General features: G+C 36.3%; 2 protein-coding genes across 10 annotated transcripts in view; both read left to right on the top strand.

Annotated features, from left to right (window-relative positions):
- Nucleotides 1–744: 744 nt before the first annotated feature.
- Nucleotides 745–6854, top strand: cxcl14 (chemokine (C-X-C motif) ligand 14). The gene is made up of 4 exons (XM_046850569.1): nucleotides 745–1037; nucleotides 2908–3013; nucleotides 4786–4899; nucleotides 5484–6854. The coding sequence occupies exons 1-4, from the start codon at nucleotides 974–976 to the stop codon at nucleotides 5497–5499; spliced, it is 300 nt and encodes a 99-aa protein (XP_046706525.1). The 5' UTR covers nucleotides 745–973; the 3' UTR covers nucleotides 5500–6854.
- Nucleotides 6855–11097: 4243 nt separating this feature from the next.
- The window catches only part of fam13b (family with sequence similarity 13 member B), a 36929-nt gene continuing 26713 nt past the window's right edge, over nucleotides 11098–21313 (top strand). For 3 of the 9 annotated variants that reach the window (XM_046849041.1, XM_046849044.1, XM_046849049.1), the window contains exons 1-5: nucleotides 11099–11344; nucleotides 13919–14010; nucleotides 17532–17693; nucleotides 18173–18353; nucleotides 20626–20838. In XM_046849041.1, the coding sequence (XP_046704997.1) occupies nucleotides 18203–18353; nucleotides 20626–20838 (364 nt within the window). In that variant the 5' untranslated portion in view covers nucleotides 11099–11344; nucleotides 13919–14010; nucleotides 17532–17693; nucleotides 18173–18202. Of the gene's footprint in view, nucleotides 11345–13315; nucleotides 13420–13918; nucleotides 14011–17531; nucleotides 17694–18172; nucleotides 18354–20625; nucleotides 20839–21313 lie in introns of all 9 variants that reach the window. The other 6 variants (XM_046849046.1, XM_046849048.1, XM_046849050.1 and 3 more) reach the window with 4 other exon arrangements.

Genomic DNA, 21313 nt, shown 5'->3' on the forward strand with positions numbered 1-21313 from the left:
GCATATGCTCAGACAAATTTCAATAATTACATTTATACATTGAAATTGAGGTCATCTACAAACCTGACCACATAAAACCAGTTCAATAAATGGATGAATGAATTGATGGATGGCAGAATGGATGGATGAAAAAATGAAAAGAAAATGCTCACAGAAAATACAGATAAAAATGTATAATAAGAAAGTGGAAGCAAATGTAGTTAAATGATTTAACAAAATGTGAGCAACCAAACATGCCAACTTTCCACCTCGTGTTTGACACTTTTGTATATTAAACTTGAACAAAGCAAGGCGAAGACAATAAAAACCGGCCTTCATCCAATCAGCTAGCACTAAGTTTGTATTAGAAATCATTAAAGCCATGTAAAATGTACGACTTCATCATCATCATCATCATCATCATCATCAGATTTTCCCCCCAAAATCTATTTTCAGCATTAGTCTGAATAAAGTATAGGCTAGTATATAGTGCTAATAAATCATGCATAATCATGTTTGAATAACGATTGAATGAATGAGTCCAAGATCAAAAAAGGCGTAAAATCCTTATTTCATTGTCACCCCTAACAAACGAGGGATGAACTTTTTCAACAAAAACTTTCGAATTAGATTTGGCCTTTTTCCTTTCCTTATTTTTATTCATTTTTTTGGTAAAAAAAGAGAAAAGGAAAAAAATAAAAACCCTCGCGCTCCTCAGCTGTGCATATTAATGAGGCGCGAGCGTGCTTTTTAAAAGCTGCCGCTCGAGCGCTCAGTCAGATCTGTGGACGGTGTGTGCTGGAGTCACTTCAACCAGCTTACTGCTGTAACCTCTTGACATATATACACACACACACACACGGGAGGACCAAGAAGACCGTTTGGTACACGTTCGTGAAAGAAGATCTTGACTTCGGAGAGCCAGGATATTAGCATTTCCGAGCGTGTGACTTTTGGTAAAGAGGCGGCCGGATCTCCTCAACCTGCCGCTGGGATGAACCGCTGCACAGCCGCGTTCCTTCTGTTGGTCATCGCAGTTTATTCCCTCAACACAGAAGGTAGTTTGCGTTATTTTTATTTGTGGGGGGTTGTAATACAAGAGAGAAAATAAGATAAAGTAAAATATATTACACGTTTTGCCAGCTCAAATGTGCCACATTAAAAACAAACAAAAACATAAACTGTATTTTTCTGTCACTGAGGTAAAGGTCTTGTGCTTTGTTACATACTAATGCTATTTTGTCATTTTAAAACATTACAGGTTAATTATTGGAGAAAAAAACCTTAAGGATTTTTTTTCCCAGAATACAGTTTAATTTGGTTTTGGAGTAAAGATGATGACTGGTTGGCAGAACGTTCTGGAAACGTTTGTGTAACATTCCCACAATGTAATGGAAACAAGCTTTTTTTTAGTTTCTGGACAATTTTTATTAGCGATACATACAAATTAATAATTATTTTGTGCGTTAGAATTTACAGATAATTTCCATCACTTAAAAAAAAAAAATAAAAAAAAAAATACCTTCGTGATGGTTCTGAGAACATTCCCCCAACATTGCATAATCTGCACCCCAGAAGAACCTTGTGTTGTGCTGTAAAGTTCCCCAAGCATTAAGGTAATGTTCTCAGTTCCATCACATATTACCAAACGTTTTACCAGATGTTCAAATGATTTCGAGGTTATCAAACGCTCCCAAGCCTGGTGGTAAGCAGCAATGTTCCTCCTTAATGTTCTGATCACACTTCAATAATTTGAACCATTTTGGATCCTTGTGGGAATCTTGTGGAGAACATTCCCACAACATTTTGGCAACCTTCAAATAACTAACTTCTCTGGAAACTTGTGCGAACTGATGGTTTGGAGGAGTTCTCAAATTGTTCAGGAACAGCAGTGACCATATTAACCAAAATTCCTAGAAAGTTATGGGAGTTATGGGATTTGCACCGGAAAAAAAAAATCAAAAGAGAACCAAATGCAAGCATTAGGGGAATGTTTTGTGTTTGCTAGAAAGGTCAACTTCCTGCTCCTCGAGAGTAAACCAACAAATGAAGGTCCAAAAAAAATAGAAAGACCTTGGAGGACTGACAGTGCATCACAGCAGGCATACTAGTTATTTTTAGATATCATGCATGAAAGTCACTTTCATACTTGCCTACTGTTTGAATTCCTGCATGTTCTTGATTGTGGCACAGGAACGTATTCCAGGCTATTGCTTAATATAATGTTAAACTGTCCTGGCTTAACGCAGCAAAACTGTCAGTCTTGAATTTTTTTTTTCTTGCTCCGAGTAAAAACAATTCTTCGAGCAAACTTGGCACAGCAGTGGTGTATAGCGGCTCTTTGTGTTGGATGATTTAGTTTTGGCCCCTGGCCCGGGAGGATGCTGAGTGGAACAGGAGAAGATTGATGGAGCAGAAGATGTAGGTCACACGTCCTTTTAAAGCTAGAAATCTAAACACGCATACACCTTCTACTGGTCTATGGTGTGGTGGAAAGTTCTGGAAACAACCCAGATGACAGTTTCACGGTTTGACTAACAGATAACAGGTTTCATTATTGTAAGCAAATTTAAGGATTTACACATGGTTACAGTTACGGCTAGGATTATGAGCTCAGTTATGAAAAATACTTATTTTGGATAACATTTTGCACCTTTATAATTTAACTTCCATTCTTTTAAAAAATATATCTTCAATTCTGCAAGGTACCCAGGTAATGGTACTTTAGGTATGAAGCATTTCTCCTTGATGTTATTCATCTAGCGAGAAGGAAAAATATCTTTATTTTTGAGAATTGTACAGTCACTTAATGTTCTACTGCTGCGCTCGGTATTAATTATATTGAGTAGGTTTTCTCTTCATATATAATTTTTTTTATGTCTTTCTGTAAAAAATCTGTATTCAAACAGCTTGTATTTTTTCTTTCAGCGTACAAATGCAGATGCACAAGGAAAGGCCCCAAGATACGATACAAGGACGTGCAAAAACTTGAAATTAAACCAAGGCATCCTTTCTGCCAGGAGAAGATGATATTGTAAGTTTTAAATCATCTGTCTTCCTTTTTCTGGTGCTGCATCCGGCTTTTTTCAGCATACAGGAAAATCTATGAGTATGGGAAAGTAATAAAATTTAGGAAACAACAGCTGGGTAGAGAAAAAAATGTGTGTTTGCTGATGGTAACCTGATGGCCATGTCCATCAACGACAGCTGGAAGCTCTGCGGCGGAGCTGCTTACTGCTCATTTATTATTGAAGTTGTGTTACATTAGAATCAAAGAGACTCCAAATGGCATCTCATCTCTTATGTATTTCCAGTTATCAGTGCAACTGTTATCTTATGTTTCACACTGAAGTGAAAAAATTGTGTTGTGCCTTTATTTTCTTCTAGTAGACAATATAAATATTTAAACATTGCAGTAAATTTTGCATCAACTATAAACTGTGAAAAACAAACAAAAAAAATTATAGTATATTTAGGGGTCTGATTTAGTGCAGCTCTGTGAAATAACAAATGGCGATATTCACCTTGTTAATACAAACCAGTATGCTGTTCTGCCTGTTTATTCTGTATTCAAGTTAAAAGCCTGGATATACATAGAAGGATATCAGCTGGAAAGCACGGCTTTAAAAAAAAAAAAAAAAAAAGAGTATACACTGCTGCCACCTGCTGTACAAGGCGTGAAAAACATTATAATATTCAAGAGAAAAGGAAAAACCTAGAATTTCTTTCTGTAGTTTATTTAGTAAGTGGATAAACATTTGGGAATTAATTAAAGGTTCGTTTGTGAGAAAACTAGAATCTTAAACAGAAACATTTCACAACATTTTAATCGTTTCATACAGAGAGGGGATTTTCAGGTCTTTATGTTTCACCAGTTTTAATACAAGGCATTAATGAAATTTAGAAAAGCATATTGTGAACATGGTAATATATTATAGAATTTGAGGTATTTTTCATGATTAAATAATAGCATGTTATGCACATCTATTTATAAAATTTTTAGATTTTTATAATCTCTATATTCATACTCTATCTGTTCCAGTGCCAGAAAAGCTCAGTGTACTCCTACACTAAAAGGTCTATTTGTATCAAATTGTACGTCCAAGTTTATGTGCAAAACAATCTTGCTGAGCACAGAAAGACTCACTCTCACTCTCTCTCTCGCGCTCTCTTTCTCTCTCATTCCTGGAGTCTGGCATCAGGCTCACTCTCACAGTTTAACATTCAGGAAGCCTCTAAAGCCCCATATTAGTTCTCACTCTCTGTTCTCCAAATGTAGTCAAGAGTTAGGTGTCAAGAGAAGGCTCTATTGGCTAAAGTGCTGAATGATTAAGTAGCAAACGAACTTAACGAAGTCTTAGTCAGCATATTTCAGCAGTTTCTGAAGCTATGTAATTGGTTAGCAAGATTATTATTATGGTCAGTTTGATACTGTATGATTGTGGTCTTTGCTAATTGGATTTCTTGATGCTGGCTAGGAAATGTTAAAAGGATATCACTGAGGACAAAGTAGTTTGCCCTACTTAGAGGACAAAGGTAGAATTAACTACATTCTGTCCTTTTTTGGCGCCTTAACAAAGTTATTACAGTGTTATTACTGCATATCATAATAATCTCACACTTCAGAGTGACAGAACAGGACTGGCCACTGGCCATATGAGAACCTAATAACAAAACAATGTATAAATAGTCTTCTGTTTGCAGATTATGACTCAATGCATGTCTGTTTTCTCTCTCTCTCTCTCTCTCTCTCTCTCTCTCTCTCTCTCTCTCTCTTTTTTTCTTTTTGCTCTCTTTGTTTCTTAGTGTCACCATGGAGAATGTGTCCCGTTTCAAAGGTCAGGAATACTGCCTGCACCCCAGACTTCAGAGCACCAAGAACCTGGTCAAATGGTTTAAGATCATGAAGGACAAGCACAAGTAAATTGCAAACAACAACATAACAATATCAAATACACACCACACTTGCCTTGCACTAGACAGCGAAATACTTTCTGTTACACAATTTTTGTATTGTGCAACTACACAGTATTGAAAAATACTTTCTTTGACAGTAATAGATTTTGGCTAAATCAGTGTGTGATAGAAACTACTTAATGAGTCAATTTCTTTGTAAAAAGAAATTAAGTACTAGTACAGTTATAGTGACTCAAAACTTTTATCAAGAAAATGTAATATAGTTATAGGAAACATATAATATGCTAAAAACATGAAAAAACAAGGATGCTCAATGATAAATATACATGTAATAGAAATACATATACAATACATAATTGTACAATTGTAATGTGGCTCTCTGACGATATGTGAAGCATGTCTTATCCCTCATGCTTCTTATTAGTATTTGTATTTGCAATTGTGCATAATTGACAAACATGAACTAACACCGATCTTAAAGCCACTACACAGAAGAATTCAAAAATAATTTTTACATTAGTTTTCTCTGATGTCTCTGATGTTTTGCTCACATTTTTTTTTTTACAAAAATTCCTTTTATTTTACAGGGTGTACGAAGCTTAAAATGCCGTAGTTTAAAATGCTACAGAGGCTGAAATTTCTATGGAATGTACAAAACAACCAGTGCATCTGTGGACCGGTGAAGGACCTTTTTTCCAAGAAACGTGAGGCATTTGCTCCGACAAGCTTACCAAGCACAAGATCTTTCTTCAGGAACTATGTTTAAGAAAACACTTGTAAAAAAAAAATAAATAAATAAAATAAAAAAAACAGTAAAAAATATATATATAAAATCTTACTCACATTTCAAATGTAATTGTGATCCAAAACAAGCTCTAAGTATTTATTCCAAGTGTTAGAAGAAAAAAAAAATCTGTGTAAGAAAGTCTGTGTGAGTGCGATTTAGATGCAAGCGATCACTACCCTTTCAGGTGGAATATTTTTGCTCCCCTGATGCGGGCTTCTCGTTTATTTTCGGTCCGATTCATTGTTTTGTGGAATGTAAAATGGTTCTGCTACAAATGTTACTTAACTACCTGAGAGAAGCCATACAATAGTGTACAGTAGTGTGCTGTCCAGAGGGTTTAAACAACATAAAGATCTAAACAGAGGGTTACGATTTCCCAGTGATTTGTCCATACGTGAATCCAGACCTTTATATTTTGATATCTCAGTAAAGCTAGTTTCATATGTGTTGATTTAGAGTACAACCATATTTAAAAAGAAAGTCTGTGAATAAATATCTTGTAATTGTATACTGTGTGCCAAACCACCGTACAGCAGGTAAAATTAGTATGTTGTAAGCAAAGAGAATATTTTCAATTAGGACTGCCGAAAGAGTGCTGTTCTTTGCTAAACCTTTCATTTACTTTCATACATGCGCAATTATTTACTAAAGAGAAACTTTATATATTTTACCTACAATATCTGCCACTCAATTTCTTACTCCAAGCCCTATTAAGGTTTTACCTCTCCATACACGTCTTAAATATAAGCATGTAAAATTCGAGGCCTACAGTAAGTCATTTTGTTTACCCTAACCTTTGTATTCAATCATAGCGTAGCTTCCCAACACCATTAAAATGTCTACATGGGCCACTTGTATAAGGTTGTTTTATTACTCAGGCTTATTCTGTATGACGAATCTGGTAGGTTTTTTTTTTCACCAAATGGAACATTATGTAAATCATATGTATGAGAAGTGTGTATCTTGTAAATATTGAACCTTTGGCCTAGTAGATTTGTTTCAGATTTCATGGTAGAATTATATATGCTGTATTATAAAGCTGTTTCACTATTTAAATATACAGAATCAGAAATATTTCAGCCTTCGTGTTTGGGTTTATCGACCAAACACTGATCCAGTCGCATTCCAAGGAGTGTACTGTACAAGCACAGCAATAAAATTATTTAAACGACTCGGATTCTGACTCTAATTCTAAACCTGCTCATATTGGATTATTATAATAGGTATATCAGGATGGCATGATCATACATGACAGTCAAATTAAATGGTCTGGATTTCCTTCCATCTCCCAAAAACACAGTGATCAATTAATTGGCATCTCAAAATTAATGTTTGTGTGTATGTGCCTGAATGGCAATTTTTCCAAGATTTATTTCCACCTTGTGCCCAGTTTTCCTGGGATAGACTCCTGATCCAATGAATCCTGACCACAGCGTCATGGTGTTATACCTGCATATAAACAGCAGGTGGCAGTAGTGCAGTATGTGAATGATGCATTATATTAATTCATGTTATGAATAACTGCTCTTTCCCAGATTTTGCTTGGGGAAAAAAAGCTCATGCACAGTTTGATTTGTCACCTTCGGACTCCAAATGGCAACATGTTTCTCAAATATCTAACTAAACTAGGTATTTCAAGATGAGGAAAAAGAGAAGAATGGAAATCCAGTTTATGTGCACTGATGGTCATTTAACATTGGGTGGTGCTCTTGTTTAGCGTAGGCCATGATTGTCATTAAGGATGGTAAAAAATTAAAAATAAAGAAAAAAAACATACGTAAGATTATATATGTAGAGATCTTGAAAATAAGGTCAACAAAGGTGTAAGGTTTAACTTTATCAGCAGTGTCAAACTACCATCCCTTTAGAGATTTGTGTCATCCTTCTTCAGATCCAAATTGTAATGCAAATACGACCTATAAAGTTCTCTCGGGCGGTCAGCTGATGATCTGGGTTAAACTTGTGAAACCTTATGCTACTAATAGAGTTTTCTGTATAATGTTGTAATGAAAAATAAATTTGTAACCTGGTAAATATTTGTTTTGTGATATAATCTTCAAGAGTCCTCTTTGGATCTCCTTGTTGAATTTGGGGAAGTTCAGGTGCACAGCACTGATGATTTAAAAAATGTTCCTTTTCTCAGCTTTCTTTTGTTATATGGATAGCATGCATTGCCATGAAACCAGCAATAAATAAACTCAACATCCTTGTGTAGCATGAGCAAAACAATTTGGCTATTAAATATTCAACACTCTGAAAATTCATTTCAGAGGCTAACATTACAATGATTTAAACAAGTTCTTATAATACAATAATGTTATTTAAATTTCTCCAAATTGAAGAAACTGACAAAGTATTGACAATCATCACAATAGTGACAGTGATATTAGCATGAACATAAACGTAAAACTAACTAAAATACTGAAACACTGCTGCATCAGTTACAGCAAGAGTTTAATATTACATCCGACTACACCATCAGCAAGTAGCCGCATGACATTGCTGTGTGGAGATGTGGACGGAGTCAAGTTTCAAAAAAACAAAACACATATTGGACATATCACATACAGTATTTAAAGATTATTATGAAAGTTGTTCAGTAAATATGATTATTGTAAGTTGCTCTGAATAATCCAGAGGTGAAGAAACATTTCCTTTAACTTGATTGAAGACTGTGGGCTGAAAGTAAATGTTGCATTCTACTAAACTGTAGTTAAGTACAATAAAAGTCACCATAATTACCCTTATTTATGATTTTACAATATTAAAAAAATATATATATAGAAAACAACACTCCATAATCTGCTTAACTGATGCATTTTTTATTACAATGGAAGCATAAACAATCTCGTTTATAGAACAACAGAGGTCAATACAGCTATTTAGGGTATAAGCAATAGATAGATTTACTTATTTCTATGTCACATGTACAAAGATAAGATAAGATCTTCGAAGATAAGTATTTGAACACCCTGCTATTTTGCAAGTTCTCCCACTTAGAAATCATGGAGGGGTCTAAAATTGTCATCGTAGGTGCATGTCCACTGTGAGAGACATAATCTAAAAAAAAAAAAATCCAGAAATCACAATGTATGATTTTTAAACTATTTATTTGTATGATACAGCTGCAAATAAGTATTTGAACACCTGTCTATCAGCTAGAATTCTGACCCTCAAGACCTGTTAGTCTCCTACATCATCTGGAGCAGTTCAGAATCAATATTTGTCTAATAATATGACAAAAACATTAAAAATCTAAATAAAATCCAACCTACTCGCCAGAGATGCAGACTCATAATTTGCACCGCTCCTCAGAGGCTGTAATCCAGTGGTACCCCTCGTATTCACTGGTCTGTAAGTGGTGAACAAACCCCTTCCCAGGCTGAGACACGCTAGCTAGCTTTTTGGTTGGCTCAAAAGTCTAGCTCAAAAGTCTAGCTTTTCTGGACAATGAATTTTTTAAATTATGTCCAAAACAATTTATTTTCCTCCTTAGGTATAAAAAAGTGTAATTTTAATGTATTAATGTGTATGAGCGCTATAGACGTGTTTTGCCAGTTGAACTTGGCTGTAACAGTTTCGCTCTGACCAACCAATCAGAGGATGGAAAATGCCGACGATATTCTGTGAGGCGAAAATGAAATCTGATTGGTTAAAGAAACAGACCCGTTGATAATATAGTCTAAGGTACATCGACCAGCACTACTGATTCTGAAGGCCCTGGGCAGATTAGATTGACATGCAGCACATAGAGGCTGAAATCTGATTGGACAAAAAAATCTAACATCCACATACACGTACTGGAAGCAGTGCAGCCAAGAGAAACGCTACGAGATGAAGAGAATAAACTATTGGGAATAAATTCATACAATTTCATGGAACAAATATTAGAATTTAAGTTGTAATGTAGGTCAGTGCTTCTGATAGTGTTTAGGGTTATATATGTATGTATGTATGTATATATATATATATATATATATATATATATATATATATATATATATATATATATATATATATATATACATACATACATTAGATGGTAAGATTGACCGTTTTGGTGCATCGGCATAAAAGTTAACAACTTGATGCATCCATTTAAAAAGTGTGCATCGGATACAAGTTGGCATTTGAATTATTGCGATACAATATTCGCATCGGTAAAAAACAGTTTACTCATATATAATTATTAAGAGATGTCCTATACTTTTATTATTTACAGAGTGACCAATAAATTGTGACCAATATTTGATATGTAGATTGATTTCTACTTGCTAAACAGTTTCTCCAGCACCACTGTTGCTACGTAAATATGACATATCTCGAAACTACTTAGAAGTCAGTAAATTTCTGATTTGCCTTCTGTGTGAACCAAAGATTTTAAAGTTAACTATCTGAACCATATTTCATTGCATAGCATCATATTTTCTCAGTTGAAACAAATCGAAATTGGATCGCACTACAATGTAATAGGGGTCAACTGTATCGCATTGCTACAGTAGCTGCCTCACATGTGTCTTTACTGTATCTTAGTTATGGAGATGCATATGTGTGTATAGATATATATTTTGTTTTTTTGTTTTGTTTTTGTTTTGTTTTTCCTCTGAAAATAACTCAACATACAGCTATTCATGTCTAAATAGCTGGCAACAAAGGTCAAGTGAACATGTCAAAACTGTGTCCAAATTGTCAATAATTTTTTGTGTGCAGAATTAAACAAAGCTGCACAGGTTGTTGCTGGGTTCTGCCTCCACACCACCATAATGACATCAGAGCTGTTGGATGTTAGACACATGGCGCTTCTCCAACTTCCGCTTGTGGATGCCACACAGGTCCTCAATATGGTGTTCACACACTGTAAGACACCTAGTCATAAGTGTGGTATGTGCTTTTTTTAGCATCACCTCTTACAAATACTGTTGTCTCTGTTTGCTCTTATAAATTTCTCCACTCTTTTGGGAAGAGGTTCCACTAGATTTTGGAGTGTGCTTGTGGACATTTGTGATCACATATGGCAAGAAAGACCAGGTGTCCCAATACGTTTGTCCATATAGTGTTTCTGGTCTGTCTGTCTGTCTGTCTGTCTGTCTGTCTGTCTGTCTGTCTGTCTATCTATCTATCTATCTATCTATCTATCTATCTATCTATCTATCTATCTATCTATCTATCTATCTGTCTAAAAATTCCATAGATGTAAATGATCAAAGAGCACTCGGGTGAAGAGAAAACAAAAGTAATTGGTTTGTTTTCTTTTTCCTCGTCTCACCATGAACACTGAAACGTTAAGCACGAGAGACAGAAAATTCTAGAAGCATCGCCGCCGCTGTGAACTTAGAGGGTGTGAAGTGGGGTGCGCATGCGCAAATGTGAGGGGCGGGGCCAGACTTTTGGCATGTCAGTCTTAGTGCGTTGTGGGTGTGTAGCTCTGGTCAGTGTACTGTAAACGACTCCTCCAGCTCTACCGCGGCAGCAGCGGCGGTTCCAAAGGCTTGTTTTACTCCATTTTAAGCGAAAAAAGAAATGAGCTAGAAGACTCGAGCATGCCTAGTTACATAGTTTAGCTAGTTTTGTGCTCGTCTGCGTTGTCTACAGGAGCCCTGCGGACCATATATTGCAAAAAGAAGCAGTTTGTTGCTTTCGGCTGTCGTCGGATTTGACCTGGTGAGTGAGAGAGAAAGAGAAAGAGATAGAGAGAGAGAGAGAGAGAGAGAGAGATAGAGAGATAGAGAGAGAGGGAGGGAGTGAGACGGGGCTCGGCTTCCTCTATGTCGCTAAAGAGACTTAGCTTCGAGCTTTTGCTAGCTGTATTAGCTTGCTAGCTTGCGACCTGAATACTTATATCATTTTGGCATTGTTCTGTTGAATACGTTACCCCCCTCCCTCCCTTAATGTAACGTTTGAAACAAAGGTCGTATTGTAAATAATATATTTGTGTTAAAAATATCTTTGTCTCTGGCATCTGCACCAATAAGACTGACATTCCTGCGCTCATCAGAGCACGTAGTGGCTCTTTGAGAATACCGTTATCATTTATATTAGCTTTGCTTTTTTCATTCATTTTTATTTACTTTACGCCTATTATTACTATTATTTCAGCTAGGTTTCTTATTGCTATTCACGCAAATATTTACACAATTCGATATTCCTTTTGCTATTCGTCTGTGCAACTAGTGTATCTGCTGAAGGAAGATTAAATTTATGCTAACTCATTCTGACCTGTCAAATTCAGCTGTTTTCTCCCGACCATGAGCTGTTAATGATGTCTAGTTGGAGTTCAGTTTGGCTGATGAATGAGCTTTGATTTGGCCATAATATGGATTTATAATCTATTGCCTTCTGCCTCATTTTCTATTTATGAAATGAAGTTTCGTTTTAGTCGAAGGGATTTTCCCTTTCTTTCACACAGAATACTTTCTTTTTTTGTCTAAACAAAAAAACAAATTTTGTCTTGAAACAGACATAATGAAATTGTACTGACCCTCTCAATGGACATCTAGTTTAGTATAATCCAATGAGTTTTTCATTTATTCAGTATTATTTACAGTCTGATTTGGCCATGATGTGGATATATATAATCTCCTGCCTTCTGCCTGATTATTTTCCTTTTTCATGAATGGTCAAAATGATTTTCTGCTTTTCACACATTATACCTCCTCAAGATTCACGTCAAAGCTAAAGTCTTTAAAATCTGAAATAAAAACCGAACAAAAAGCTCCTTTTTAAACTGATACTATTGTATAAGTGTAATCTGGCTATTTGTTTTATTTCTCATTTGCTCGGTATTATTTATTGCATCAATTACTAGCATCTAGAACGTTCCACCTTTCTCACTGAAGTATGAGTTTTTCTGATTTGGCCATGATGTTTATATATGATCTCCTGCCTTTTTTTACTTTATTTGTTTTCCATTTTCATTAAGTTTCGAGTTTGGTCAAAGGGATTTTCTGCTTTTCTCACACAACTTCTCAAGGCTCATGTGTAAACAAAAAATCTCAAAAATAATAATAAAATGAGCCCTAGAGCTCCTTTTTATCTGACTTAATTGTACAAACTCCATGAATTGACATCTATTTTCTAAGTATAATTTAACTATTTGGTTTATTTTTCATTTGCCCAGTAATATTTATTGCACAAATGATTATCTTTTAGAATTTGCCATCTTTTTTTTTTTTTTACTGAGGAATGCGTTTGTCTGATTTGGCAATGATGTGGATATATAATCTCCTGCTTTCTGCCAGATTCGTTTTGGTTTTAGTCAAAAGGATTTTCTGCTTTTCACACATTATAAATTCTCAAGTCTTATGTCTAAAAATAAATAATTAAATAAATAAACAAAGAAAAAAGTAATTACCCCCTTTGAGATAATTTTTAACTCAATTAAATTGCACTGACCCCCTGAATGGACTATTATAAAATTGTAATTATTATTACCATCCTAAACGTGATTATTTTAATAATCAGGATTTCCAGCATCAAAATGGCTGACTCTATCTCAGTTTCTCTGGACATCCACAAGCCTAAACTGCACTTATGTAACTGTATTGTACATGAGGTATAAAAGTTTGTGTTTAAGTTTCAGCCAAGGCAAATAAAGCAAAGAGATAGAGCTCTTGTTCTTTGCATATTTTGCAGCTTCCATCTAAATCAGCAGTGTGCCTTTTCCAAATGACTGAGACGCAGTGAAGCAGAAAAACTCCATCCAAGTACATTCAGTACTGTTGTGGATTCGGATCTAGGTGATAAATACAGCAAAAAACATCATTTTTTATGTTTGATAACGAAATCCCAGTCAAATTGGCATGCCAGAGCAAAATAGTTTTGGTGCTTGTTGTTTATTTAACATTCCCTCAGTTACGAACATTAATAATTTCAGAAATCTTTACTGTGCTAAAAAACTACTTTCATTTAAATACCAATTGAAAACTTCTGGTCTAATCAACTCAGATCTTATCAGTTATGCATACATGTTGCCCCACACCCTTTATCAACTTGCACGCCTGGGTGATCTGAGATAATCAACCACAATGGTGATGACTATGATTGATCACTATATATATATATTTTAAATGATTGCATGCAATTATAATAATAATGATAATTTTGTGAATGAAACGGCAGTAAAAGACATTTTTCCTTTTTATTTTAACAAACAACAGATGAGAATAATAAGAAGAAAAAAATGTAAAAAACACTAGCGAGAACGATATGAATTTAAACACTCTATTCAACTTCCAGTTGCAGGAATCTCCAAGATAGAAGAGGTTTGTCGCGTTCGATTCTGAGGCTGGGACTGATCTGCGGGATATTTTGCAAATGACCATTTTCTGGTCAGTGTCTGACTTTCAAACCACACTTCAAAACAACAGAATTTTCTTCCTTTTTTAGGTGCATGTTTTAGTCAGGTCAATGTCTGTTTTGTGTCGGAGTGTCGTGGGGAGTTTCACTACGTCTCAAACTTGTCCATGCCTGTTTGTCTTACAGCACACTTTCTGGACGCGTTGGCAGTATAGTCAACGATTGGCCATATTGGCGATATTGCTAATAAATTTTTTTCTATTGTCCTGCGATATGTATTGCCGTATCATACAGCCCTAAATCACTATTTGCTTTAATAAGATGTCGAATATATGATCAGTTTATGCAGTGACCATGTTGAACACCTCTTAAACATCGTATTACATAAAAACAAGCTTTTTTAAAAATGTTTATAAACTGGTGGTTCTATATAAGTCAAAAGGCTCTATGTTGTAGACCAACATACCTAAATGCCTTTAGGTATTGTAACAGGATATTTGTGGAGCTTGTCATCCACCTCATTCACATATCACTGGACAATAGGAAGTGACGTGTGGCAGTTAATTATTTGTTCGTTGATAGTTTTTCCGTCTTTGAGTAATTATCACCTTTATCGTCTTTTGACACATGAGTCAAGGGTATTAAGTGATAGTTAAACACCATTGCAACATTTTGTGCTTTTTTTTCCCCTTTATCCATATTCTCACACACACTGCTTGTCATTTATTTTCTAACACTCTGTGGCCAAACAAAATCAAGGTTCCCTGATGAGGCAAGGACAGAATGTCTGAAAAACGAGACAAACCCACAAGTTCACACCAGCGTGAAACCGACTCGCTTCCCAAAACAGAAAAGCGGATGCTAGATAAACTTCTTGCAGGATCTGTTTGCTGTATTGCTGCGCAAAGGTGGCTTGCACTTTAAAACATGCTGAATGTGTGTCATACAGATTACAGCTAAAGCCAGCTGTCCTCCAGGAGATTTCTCTCCCTCTCTTACTTGGCCCAGATGAAGGCCTCTGTGCCAAGCGACAGCTTCTTTTCAGACTCATCCCGCAGCGAGTCGGGAAAACAGTTGGAGTACCATATGCGTGTATGTGTATGTGTGTGCACTAGATAAGCAGTAGCAGTTATCTGGGATAATGCTATTTAGACGGTGATAGTATTCTTGGTCAGTTAGTGCCAAAAACAATAAACCATGTTTTTTTTTTTTTATTGCTTAGGGTGTTAACTGTCACATGAGATTTAGTAGAAATCTTTTTTTTCCCCAGTAATGAAACTAAAATGCGATCATACTTCCTGTTATGCTCGAGGAGAGTGTGGTTTGTCATCTCAGGGCATAACATAGAGGCCCGGTCAAGAGAACAGATCTGAATAAACCGAAAGCAATCAGACAAAAGCCAAAATTATCACATTGATATTAATATATGCAAATATTTGACTTCAGAGTAAAAATATATTTACAATTTTTCTAAGAGAAGGATCCTTTTTTTTTTTTTTTTTTTTTTAGATTCTAAAATATAAATAGTTGTGTAAATGTATTATTACTATTGTACAATTTATTTGTGAGTTGAATCTTTTACCTTTTTATTATTATTAAATATATTTTTATCTATAGAAACATAAAACTAATGTTCCACAATTGACTATCTGTTTTTATTTTTTGAAAATATTATTTTATAAAATTATAGCATGTTCCTTTCAGCATCCATCAGTGTGTGTGTGTGTGTGTGTGTGTGTGTGGAGGGGGACTAAGAACATGCAACGTAACATAAACAGATGGTTGTTGACTTGCCAAAAAAACCCTGTGATTTGTAGGAAACAATCTGCAGTACTTGATTTATTAGTCTATTGTTGTTCTATTTATTAGTCTACTGTTTTTTGCGGAGTATTTGGGGAATTTTGATTGAGCTCATGTTTCCTAAGAAGTTGTTCACTGTACACTTCAGAGAAATGGAGCAGTAAAATTCCCCAAAGAGCATGTGCGATTTGGTGTTGTCCTGTCTCTTTACTCCTTGTGGTCCCTTTGTGAACGGCATGAACATTTTGCTGGATTCTCTTCCATGGGTGCTAATCATTAGCGCGTAATTCTGTGTTGCCACTTTGCAGAGTAGTCTAAGTGTTTCGTACCGTGTGTGCGTCAGAGTGGAAATTTCCATTTGCCACAAAGAAAGCTTTCTTTTCGTCCGGTAGATACACTGAGATCGCCGCATTTACAACAGAATGGTTGTTTTGCTGTAGCCATAGTGCTGCTCTCGGTATGACCCGCTCCCATGTCATCAACATGGCTGTCGTTCGGCTGCCTCCTAAATAGATCCATCATTACTAATTAATTGCATGCGAGCGCTCGCCCCTGAAGCCAGCATGTACACAAGTTAGTGGGCTTAGATGATTTAAGTTGTTTCTGACTCTAGCACTACTACTCAAATGGGACCAGTTACAGAACAATCGAAAGGTAAACAATGAGGAACATGTGGTACGTCAGACAAAAAAGAAAAATTGAATGCACCGGACTGCTGGCACTCTGCCGGTTTCATGAGCTTCTCCAACAATGGCAGACTTTGTGTGCTGAAAGGTCATCGCTTTCGAATGTGTGGGATTAATAGCTGAACTCTTCTCTGATGCGCAAAAGCCAAGATGTTTGTACATGCGTGTCACCTCGCACTCAGTTTGATTAGCAGTTTGACCCCATTTCATGCAGGTGATACAAGATAGCGCTTATTATATACTAAATATATAAACATATAAAAGATCATTCACTAAGTGCACAAGGGTGTGTAATTACACAGCTAGGTAGATGATCTGAAGTGGGCTGCTTCACCCATCTCGAAAGAGCTTTGTGTGAGCGATGATTGAGGTAGTTCAGTAACTGAAAGAGTGATGCCATGTTTCACAAGGAGATTAAGAGGAATATTCCAGAGGGCAATCTTTATAAATAAAGGCTGCTTAAGATCTTCCGCTTCAACCCATGTGAATGATTTCTTCATTGAGTTGGCTTTGTGCACAGGGGTATTGTCATACTGGAACAGGTTTGGGTCTCCTAGCTCAAGTGAAGTGAAACTCCCACATCCAAAGACATCTTAGACAATTGTGTGCCTCCACCATCATTTGGTAAAGAGCTACTTTTTGCTGCAGTCATGTGTCCCAATACTTTTGTTCATATATAGTATAAGTTTGATATTTTTCTTTTGATCATTTTTGTTTCGGTTTTTATGCGCAGCTCTGCATACAGTTTCTGTACAGAAAAATCATTGTTTTATTTGAAAGTATTCTTATTTTTTTTAATGTTTTTAAATGTTATATTCTCTCCAGGTGCATGTATTAACAACCTTTCTTATGTCATGCATGCAAACAGATTACATTCATTTAATATCAATTTTGTATTCGAATGCTTTGAACTCAAAAACAGTTTTATGGAGATGGAACACAGCTGTAGTTAACACAACTTCATAACATAACCGTGTGTCACACAGTGTTTTAATACATTATTCCCCAAGTTAATAGAGGACTAGTTTTTCTCATTGCATCTTTGCTGTTCTCTCTCTTTTTTTTAGTTTAACTACTGACGTCCTGAACAGGATTTGCGGTCCGTCAATGAGGAACTACAGGCTCATCTTTTGCCATAACCTGAAGCAGCCATAGATGGTCTATCAATTTACTGCTAGTGAGTAGAGCAGAGGATACAATAAACATCTGGATTTTAAAATTAAAACCTGGTGAGTAATATCCATACAGCTTATTATTCTTATCTGTCTGTCTGTCTGTCTGTCTGTCTATCTTTCTATCTTTCTATATTTCTGTCTATCTATAAACAATATTTTGTATATATTTTTTTAAATATAAAAAACAATGCTTTCAATACAAATAAATTAAAATACTTGGAAATCATAGCAATTTTGGAATAAAAATAAAAATTAGCCTGTGTCTGTGTATTGATAATTATATGATGTGATCTTACAGCTTAGCCACCTGCTTCCATCAGTGTGGTCTGCATACCACATTTGCAGTTTGTCAGATCGTTTTACACGACCTTGTCATGTCCCTTACATAACCCGGCTCCTCAGCTCAGAAGTCTGAGCGAGATAAGCGTAGCTTCTGGTTTGGGAGTGGCCCCTTTCTGCTCAGCCTGTTTTGTTTTTGTTGTTATATTTGTAGCATTTCCATTGACTCTGCTCTGTGTTCTTTGGTCATGCAGAGCAACTGAAGTGGTGCGGCTGTGGAAGCGATGAGGAAGAGCCTCTCTCGTACCCTGAGTGAGTCCCTAAACACAGCCAGGGTGTTCGGTATTCCTCTGGAGGAGGTGCAGCAGAGCGGGCAGCCGGGTCAGGAGGTTCCCCTGTTAGTTAGGACCATCGTGGAATACATTGAAGAGCATGGTGAGTGGAAGCCGGCATCTCGTTTTAATTCCACAGAAAAAAAATGTGGTCCTGCAAAAAGCCTGCAGATAATACCAGGTTCACTGAAAATGCAAAAAACAAGCACCTCCAGCCCAATTTGCCTTGTTCCTTCCACCAGTCTTCATTTGCAAATTGGACCAGGATCGACTCAAACTCAAGAAGTTTGAATTGAAGCTGCTGCTGCTTGCATTGAGTCTATAGACTTAAATAAAGAAACCGCAATGTTGGGAGGTGTATCAATAATGATGTACACTATGGCCAAAAGTATTGGGACACGTGATCTTTCCTGCCATATGTGGTTCTTTTCCAAACTGTTACCACAAAGCTTGAGGCACACAACTGTATAGAAAATCCTTAGATGTGGTATACAAAGTGCGCTTCATGACGATATGGTTTGGAGTAGACAATCTTGAGTGGCCTGCTATAGAGCTCTCATCTCAACCCTACTGAACACTTTTGGGATGAATCAGAACACTAACTGCACCCCATACCTCCTCACCTACATCACCACCTGACTTTACCTAACACCTTTGTGGCTGATGAACACAAATATCCACAAGCACACTCCAAACATCTAGTTAAACATCTTCCCAGAAGAGTGAAGGGAATTATAAGAGCAGATTAAAAAAAGCACATACCACACCTATGACCAGGTGTCCACAAACCTTTGCAGAATATAGTGTACATTTTGCAGTTGTAGCAGTTAGTGTAATGTTTTCCTACTTTATTTGTAAATATTTCATGTGATTGGTAACCTGACACTCATTGGATTTATGTGAATAGGGTTGTTTGCTTTCTTTACATTGATGTTCTTCTTAAAGTCATGTCTTTGTCACTTTTTGAAGTGTAATAGTACAGCACAAGGCATCCTTAAAAAAAGACAGTGTGCGTTATTGCCCCTTGTTCACTGGGCTTCCTGTTAAGGCGTAGCTTGCTGCAACAACAGTCATCAGCTCTTTGGGCTTCCTTTATGAGTACAGTTTGAGTACACAACTATATACTCATTACAAATACCTAAATATGTGAGGGTCTTGTAGCTCTTGAATTTGGTCATAACATTTATAGAGCGAACATTAAACATTGTGTTTATATATCATTATAATACTTATGAAGTATTCTAATTTAAACTTGACAGTAACATCCTGGCTTTTCTACTCAAATTATACTTCAGGTCAGTGTTTTCCGGTTGCCTTTTTTTAATAGTCTAATAATAATTTCGGTTAAGGTGGATTGCGGGTTTGGTTGTGACCTGTGTATTTTTTTCCCCACTTAGCAGTCTACCCCTGTAATTTCAGCCCATTGGCATCTCCCTTCAGTTCATTAGAACACAGTGTAGGAGGAAGCATAATTAAATGCAACAGGCAGCAGCAGCTCAGTTATATGTTTATAAGGCAGTTAGTGAGACCACCCGTCAAGTAAGTGTTTATCTTCTAGTGACATCTTGGATTTATAGAAGCAGCTTTTGCCCTGGCAAAGCTCTTTCTGCATGCTAATTATAGTTCTGGTGATGTATAAACCAGCACAGCCCAGACCCCCAAGGACTCAGCAGTGAAAGCTGCTTTTGTTATTTTCCAGCAACATTTATCGAGCTAGAATTGCAAATTAGTTCAACATCCAAATAGTTGTAGACTTTTGACAGCCAAGTGTGTAAGCCAAAAGCTAAGTCTGAAAATAGGGGCTGATTTGATATTGATTTTCAGCACAAGTATGACAGGTTTTGTTTTTAAACATGTACTGTTCAGCTGTTCAGTATTTAGTGCAACAATCATGTGCTGTGAGCTGTCAGTCATGAACCACAGTTTATTTTAGAATCTCTGGAGTGGAATATGAACTGGGGCATGAGCACTTCCTGTGCCTTTTTGTTTGTTTTTGTTTTTTATAAACCAACTAAAAAAACTTATCACTTTATGCCTTGAGATTTTTGCTAATATCAGGACATAGTCATGGCTGTTGTGAAACTGTATTTCTTAAAATAATGTTAATTAATTTTAAATTATGACATTAAGCAGATTAGTTGCAATTATTCACAAAATGTAGAGAAACAGTAAAACAGTATTCTATGTGTGGATTGTATGCGCTTGCCTGTGGAGAATTTCCATTAAAGAGAATGATGTTATTTGTCACATGATGAGTTGAGACTCTTCATGCTTTAGATTGCATGTTTAAAAATTCCAAGCATTACAACATCGCAGAGAAGCTGTAAACAGCCCTACCAAAATAAAAGTGTGTTTTCACGTGCGTGTGTTCACAGGGGGCTTGGGACTTGAAGGTCTGTTCCTGGTGAACGGAAATGCAGAGCATGTTGAATGGCTGCGGCAGCGCTATGACAGTGGTGAGGAGGTGAATTTGGCAAAGGAGGCAGATCTGGCCTCAGCCGTCAGCCTACTGCGCCTCTTCCTGCAGGAGCTTCCAGAGCCCATCATTCCTGCAGACCTACAAACACACATACTGCACCTTTATCAAGGTGAATGCTTGTTCTCATTCATTTTTACATTAACTTTTTGCTAACATTGTCTTCTAACCCTTTTCATTACTCCAATTCTTGGATTATTCTGTACAATCAGATAAATGATACTTTTGCCATTGAGACAGGTGTGTATTACGCATAATTACACCCATAATCATACCTGCTGCATAATCGTGTCAGCCCCCTTACACTTGCTCCCTTGTTTCTGTTAAACACCGCACATTGTAGTGGAAATGCCGAGCAGACATGACAAAAGCACACACATCCTTCACTTAAGTAGAAGTAAAGATTCTCATGTTTCAAAAGACTCCAGTAAAAGTTGAAGTACTGACTATACTTTTTTACTCAAGTTAAAGTAAAGAAGTTTGGGCTCTGACATGTTCTTAAGTTAAAAAAAAAAAAATAATAAAATAAAATAAATAATTGCCATTACTACTACCTCTTTTAGCTTCACACTGGTAACTGGACGTCA

Source organism: Silurus meridionalis, chromosome 5 (genome assembly GCF_014805685.1).
Source record: "Silurus meridionalis isolate SWU-2019-XX chromosome 5, ASM1480568v1, whole genome shotgun sequence".
Classification (NCBI taxonomy): domain Eukaryota; kingdom Metazoa; phylum Chordata; class Actinopteri; order Siluriformes; family Siluridae; genus Silurus; species Silurus meridionalis.

Excerpts from the sequence above, each read along its gene's own strand:
- cxcl14 (XM_046850569.1), top strand. The coding sequence starts at position 974 with ATGAACCGCTGCACAGCCGCGTTCCTTCTGTTGGTCATCGCAGTTTAT. Across the intron at positions 1,038-2,907 it reads TTATTCCCTCAACACAGAAG|CGTACAAATGCAGATGCACA; the intron begins GTAGTTTGCGTT and ends TTTTTCTTTCAG. Across the intron at positions 3,014-4,785 it reads TGCCAGGAGAAGATGATATT|TGTCACCATGGAGAATGTGT; the intron begins GTAAGTTTTAAA and ends TTTGTTTCTTAG.